Genomic DNA, 7,088 nt, shown 5'->3' on the forward strand with positions numbered 1-7,088 from the left:
TTTGTCCAATTCACCAACAAAAGAAAGACTAAGTTTCTACCACATATACAGACCCACCAATAGCTCTTTCCATTCCTAAACTCACTCCTGAACCTGAAAAAAAAAAAAAAAAAATAGTACCCCATTAACAAGTTATTCGGACATATACCAACAAATATATGGCTACATTTACTTCACATGCAATGAAATGGTAACTCAAACTCAAAACTCCGTATAATAAATATCAATATTCAAGGCGACAAAATCCAATATAAATATTATGAAGAGTACACGATAATTGGTGTTCCGATCCTTTAAAGAAACTGAGTATGCATGATATTCTATAGTACTGTATTAACTCTCCGCATACCTCCAGTGCACTCAATCACCTTCCCCCTTGCTGAAATAGCACCTCCCCTTAGCTGCACCACACTCCCACACACATACCCACGGATTAAGAGCAAATAGTCACACACACACACACACACACACACACACACACACACACACACACACACACACACACACACACACACACACACACACACGTTGCGAGTGCTCACTCTTTATACTTAAATAAACCTCTTTCTCCTTTGCTTCCTAAAACACTGTAAACAATAATCCAATATACACTAAAAGTGAACTGCAGTCCACATATATACTACACAAAAGCTTGAATGCGATCATATAAACAATAACCTCTTGAATTCTAACAGTTCTCACCACCTAGTTCATCTATAGAAAGTTAATGCCTGCTCCCAAATCCAACAACATAAACAGTAAGTAGATGGCTCTTAAAACCAGGTTTTTAGAGTCCCCCCCACCCGCCTCCTAGCCTCTGAAAAAGGCATGGCTCAATGAGTTCTTGCTGGACACCAGCATCAACGTTATATGGTTAGGTGCAACCAACTCTACAACCAATTGTCCAGCATAGACGACAACTTTAGTCGCTTCAACTCAATGATTTCAATACTAGCTACGCAAATGAGGTAGAAATGGATAGTATAAGAATTATTTCTACTAATGAATAATGCAAACATAACTAACCAAAAATTATAAAAAGAGCAAAGTTAGGAGTTCGTACCACAATTAAGGACCACCCTGGAACTTCGACATAAGAAAGTTTAATGCACATTGTTGCTCATCGATTCTAGCTTGTTGGGCATTCATTGTCTGTTGTTGGGTATCCATTCTCTCTTGGGTTGCATTACGCAACTCCTCTAGCTGGTTCTCTGCATCTGTTGCCCTCCTCCTCAGCTGATCCACCTCTACATTCACGAATCCGCCTCCAACTCTACTTGATGTAACAGCTTGTCCATGACCAAGACCTCTATTATATCCGCGTCTTACACCCAATACTTTGTCAAATATATCTTGATTTGTCAATGGATTGGAGCCTTCTTCAAGAGGCTGAGATCTGAGTTCACGCATTTTCTCCTGTAGAATTAGTTAGATCAGAAATTAATATTAAATAAATACCAAAACTTAACATACAAATAGATAAGACATTTAATTACATAGTTCTCTTCAGCTTGGCGAGAAATCCAACCTTTCTTCTCACTATAATGGGTATTTTTGTACAATTCAATCTTACTAGGCTCTTGTTGGCTCTTGGGATCAACCTGTACCATTTCCAAAGAGACATATTAGAATGATAGTACGGAAATAGCCACAGACAAAAAAGTGTCCATCATTTAAGTAATGAGCAGTTGGTTATACCATGTCAGCTAGTCTCCGCATAAAAGACTTTGAACCACCACGGTGGCCAGTTGTTAAACACGAGCGACTATACTTGTTTTTGGTACTAACATTCTGTATATAGACAAATACATTTTGTATTGATTATAACGCATCAATTATCAAAACAAAACAACAATAGATGATTCAATTCTCAGTTACCATGAACTTTTCAATCTCCCAAAAATCACACCAACTCTCCCAAGCCTCTTGTGAAACACCTGTTGAATGGGGGCTCACGCTTTTGTTTATATTGTTTGGAAGCTTCTCATAGTGTGTGTGAAGCTTACACCTGAAATCTTTAAAGCGGTCCCTTAAATATTCATTCACAGCTGACACCACATGTGGTTGACTCATATCCATTCCAAACTTCTCCTACAAAAACAAATGTGAAAAGAAATAACCCACCAAAAGAATTTTTTGCAATAAACTTAAAAAACTAAGCTAGAAATATTGAGTCACCATTATGTATGAGTCAATTACCAAAACTTTGTCATGTAAAAGCGTTCTTGCGTCGCCATCCACATCTTTCCATTTATGGGCAAACTGTGGCATGAAATACTTTGCAATGATGCCAAGCTCATTGATCCATTCTTGGCTCCAATCGACTATAGTCCTCGTTGTCCCAAAAGGAATCTCTATTATTGGTTTCCCACCCCCTCGCTTGATGTGTTTTGTGAGAAATTTATTTTTCGCCTTCCCTCTAACTTTTTTTTTTTCTGTACAGAAGCTATTTAAAATGCATAAAAATAGTTAGTTAGGAATCTAAAATAATATATGTAAGGAAAAAAAAAGACATAAGAATGAATGAGTTTATCGCCATTACAAGAACCATCCTGAGTGGATTGAGCCTGAACACTAGCATATGCACGTCGACGACCAGGTCCAGATACCATAACTATATAAGAAACATGAGGTGTTAATACTTCTAAACAACAAAAGTATACCATTTGTACAAATGAAATCATCAAAATATTTTAATTAGGTGTCCAACCACAAAGAATATCTAGAGAAGAAGGAATTGTGTTACCTGTAAGGGATGATGAACACCATTAAAGGAATTCCCTAGTTAAACTTGGGTTTCAAAGGGAGACATTTAAGGGATAAAGACTGAATTCACTATTTATAAACAATATATTACATAATTATTCCTAATTTTTAGTTATGTAAAACCACATTTACACAAAAAGTGAAATTAAAAAAACTCCTACTTGTCCATTGTAAACATATTCAAAGGCAATAGCAACTAGTTGTCAAGAATAAAATTTTTACATGAACTCTTAATCATTGTCTGTATCATTATCGCTAGAAACAATCTCTTTTTCAGTATAATAGTCTAGTAATGTATCATCTTCTTCATCCTCATCATCGTCATTAATGAGGACGTCGTCCACAACCATGACATCTTGATTTACCATATTCGCATCAACTTCATTAGGGTCCACATTCTCCTTATTCAGTTGTACAAGTGCGACATCTTCATTTCGGATTTCATCCACTCCAAGTTGCTCCTCTTGTTGATATGCCTCATCATCATGCTCTGCATCATTCACTTCATCTTTCTTTAAAACATCATACACGTTCCAATGAGTTACCTTCTGGACAACTTGCCAAGTACCACGCAATTTGGTATCCTACAGATAGAAAACCTGACTTGCTTGGGTCGCCAACACAAAAGGGTCCTCCCTATACCACTTCTTTGAGACATTAACACTAGTGAAATTTCCATCTGTATGTATACCTATCTTTTTGTTTCCAACATCCCACCAGTCACACTTGAAAAGAAACACTCGTTTTCCAAATAGATATTCTAACTCTAGAACATCTGTTAATACACCATAAAAGTCCATTTCTTTTGACAAGTGCTCTCCGTTTACAACCACACCACTATTTTGAGTTCGTAGAATTGTCTCACGGTCCTTAGTATGAAACCTAATGCCATTAACAATGCAACCACTATACCGAGTCACGCGAGGATCAGGCCCGCATGCTAACGAATACAGTTCATCAGTTGCATCAGGAGATTTCGTTCTACACAATACTTGCATCTAATCAATAAAAAAAAATGTAAATAGAAAATTATCAAAATCAAGTAAAGAACTACTTGAATAATTAACCCATCGCTTACGCGCTTTTTAAACCACTCTGTGAAGTATTGCTCTTGCCTTTCTTCTAAATCGTGCGGGCTTTCTCTTTTAAGCTCAATCATGTGCTGATTGCGCATTTAACACATATAGTTCCATAAATGTATGTAAATAATAAATATGACGACATACTAAGTTGCGCACTTACTCAAAATGTGAAGATATTTCTCCTGAATTATTCAACACATAGTATCGAGCCTTATTGAACTCTTATGAACTCAGTTCAATAATCTTAGGAGCTCCTAATGGTCGAACATTTTGTGTGAAAACTTGCAACCCGTTGCGTTGTTTCGCACGATCACCATCATAATTCAGTTCTTCACGATTAAAACGTGTTTCGATATCTTGAAGATACATCGAACAGAACGTTAGACATTCAGAGTCAATATAGGCTTCAGCAATTGAACCTTCCGAGTGTGCTCTATTACGAACATACTGCTTAAGCGTTTTCAAAAGCCTGTTTTAAGATTGTAGGATTAGTGAATTCCAAGTAATTAACAAAAATATTTAAAAAATTAAGTTCTAGCAAACAAACATCGCCTTTCAATTGGATACAGCCAACGATAGTGCACAGGTCCGCCAAGTATCACTTCATGAGGCAAGTGAACTGCTAGGTGGACCATGACATCAAAGAATGCTGGTGGAAATATTAACTCAAGCTTACAAAGTATCACAGCAATGTCTTTTTCTAATTTCTCCAGTATTTCCAATTTTAATGTCTTGCAACATAACTCTCGGAAAAACAAACCCAACTCGATTAATGCAATCGATACATCACTAGCCAAGAAACCATGTAGTGCAACTGAGAGAATTCACTGTAAAAGTACGTGGCAATCATGACTCTTCATTCCATATACTTTGCTGTCTTTGACATTAACACATCGAGAGATATTTGATGCATAGCCATCAGGAAACTTTACTGTTTTCAACCATTCACAGAAACTCTTTCTCTCAGGAAGTGACATCGTATAACAAGCAGGGGGAATAACAAACTTATTACCTCTTGGAATCAAATGTAACTCTGGCCTAATACCCAATAGTGCCAAATCCATTCGAGCTTTTGCTGTATCCTTTGTTTTCTCTAGATGTAATAAAGTTGCCAAAACACTTTCACAAATGTTCTTTTCAATGTGCATGACATCAAGGTTGTGACGCAGCTCAATGGTTCTCCAATACGGTAAAAGAAAAAATATACTCTTCTTTGTCCAATTATATTCAATCTCATTCCGCTTTCTCTTTTTGTTATTTGGATTTTTTCCAAATATTGGTTCTTCAACATGCTCATGTTGTACACATACATCTTCCCCAGTTAACTTCTTGGGTTTAGACTTGCTCCCACTAATTCCACCAGGTAATTGCTTAAGACGTTTTCTTAAAGGATGCCTTGGCTGCAAAAATCGACTATGGTGCATGTAACATTGCTTCTGTCCGTTCTTCAAATACAAGGAAAATGTATCCTTGTTACAATCCAGACAAGCCATTTTACCTTTTGTAGACCAACCAGACAAGTTCCCGTATGCTGGAAAGTCATTTATAGTCCATAACACTGGTGCACGATTATTAACAACATCGCCGTCCGCGACATCATATGTCTCCACCCCATTTTCCCACAAATCAATTAGTTCTTCTATTAACGGCTGTAAATAGACATCAATTTCATTTCCAGGTGTTGTACGTCCAGGTATAAGAAGAGACATGAAAATGAATGACTCTTTCATACATTTCCAAGGTGGCATATTGTACGGTATAAGCATTACTGGCCACATACTGTAGGCATTGCTCATGTCTCCAAAAGGGTTAAACCCATCACTTGCAAGGCCAAGTCAAACATTGCGAGGATCACTAGCAAACGCCGGATGCTCCTTATCAAAATCTTCCCAGACTTTTGAATCTGCAGGATGCCTTAGTACATTGTCCTCCCAAACTCGTTTTTCTTTATGCCATCTCATGTCTGCAGCAGTCATTCTCGACATAAACAACCTCTGCAGCCTAGGCTTAAGTGGAAAGTGTCTCAAGACTTTTTGTGGTACTTTTTTACCCTTCCCTTGATTAATTTTGTACCTCGGTTCACCACAAACCCGACAACTTTCAAGATCTTTGTCTTCCTTCCAAAAGAGCATACAATGATACATGCATGCATGTATGGATACATAACCAAGTCCCAAGTCCCGCAATAATGCCTTGGCCTCATAATGGGACTTCGGGAGTGTTTCACCAGCTGGTAATGCAGCCTTAATCAACTTTAGAACCATCTCAAATGATTTATTGCTCCAGCGATTAATTATCTTTAGATGAAACAACTTCACGAGAAAATCCAACGTACTAAAGTTTTCACAACCCGAATACAGAGGCTGACGGGCTTCAAACAAGAGTTTATCAAATTATTTTGGATTGATATCTCTTGTATTAGGATCAATAAATGGTTCTGAATGCTGCACTTCTGGCCGTGAAATACCCAAATGACTTGGTTCTAAATCTGCGAGCATCTCCTCTACCCCACGATAAAGTTCACCTTCACCACCCAAACCATCATCATCGTCATCATCATCATCATCACTCATTACTTCAAAAGGTTCACCATGATGAACCCATTGAGTATAATCTTTGTCAATACCTGAAGTAAATAAATTATCATTTACTTCATCGATGTGCAAGTAGTATCTATTATTGCACTTCTTGCACGGACATCGACATCGGCTTTTCTTGTCTAAATGATTTTTGGCAAGCGCAATAAAATCTCTAAGACCTTGTACATATTCAGGCCTATGCGGCATACTCATCCAATTTTTATCCATATTTGTGCCTATTAACAAAAGGTAATCAAAAAGAATTAACAAAGCTTTGCTTCTATTAAAAGCAGTAACAAGACAGATTTCAAGTCCAAAACTATCCAATAGTGGAAAAACAATAGGTACAATTTCATTACCTAAACAGTCCAAGAACATTAATTATAAGAGTATTGATGATGTTGCAAATAATGAGATTAGTTTGGTTGAAGTGCACATTAATGCTTCCTCCTAACCCAAATTTTCTCTATCAATTAAAAAAGCAACACAAAAAGAATATATATATATATATATAAAGATTGACTTTACCTAAAGCAGGAGAGCTTGGTCTTCAGCAAAAGAGCACTTGGACGGTCTTTGACAAACGTTGTTCTTCCTGAAAATAAAATGAAATTCGAATCTATTAAAAGAATTTGGAAACTTGACCTTGCTGCCAACTGGC

General features: G+C 37.1%; 1 protein-coding gene across 1 annotated transcript; it reads right to left on the reverse strand.

The window, feature by feature from the left end:
- Positions 1 to 2,996: 2,996 nt before the first annotated feature.
- On the reverse strand, positions 2,997 to 5,644 carry LOC147476836 (uncharacterized). The gene is made up of 5 exons (XM_086585839.1): positions 4,688 to 5,644; positions 4,416 to 4,579; positions 4,131 to 4,317; positions 3,366 to 3,764; positions 2,997 to 3,278 (listed from the first exon to the last, which is right to left on the reverse strand). Exons 1-5 carry the CDS (start codon positions 5,642 to 5,644, stop codon positions 2,997 to 2,999), a joined length of 1,989 nt encoding a protein of 662 aa, XP_086441965.1.
- Positions 5,645 to 7,088: the final 1,444 nt, after the last annotated feature.

The sequence above is a fragment of the Coptis chinensis genome, chromosome 9 (genome assembly GCF_015680905.1).
Source record: "Coptis chinensis isolate HL-2020 chromosome 9, ASM1568090v1, whole genome shotgun sequence".
Taxonomy (NCBI): domain Eukaryota; kingdom Viridiplantae; phylum Streptophyta; class Magnoliopsida; order Ranunculales; family Ranunculaceae; genus Coptis; species Coptis chinensis.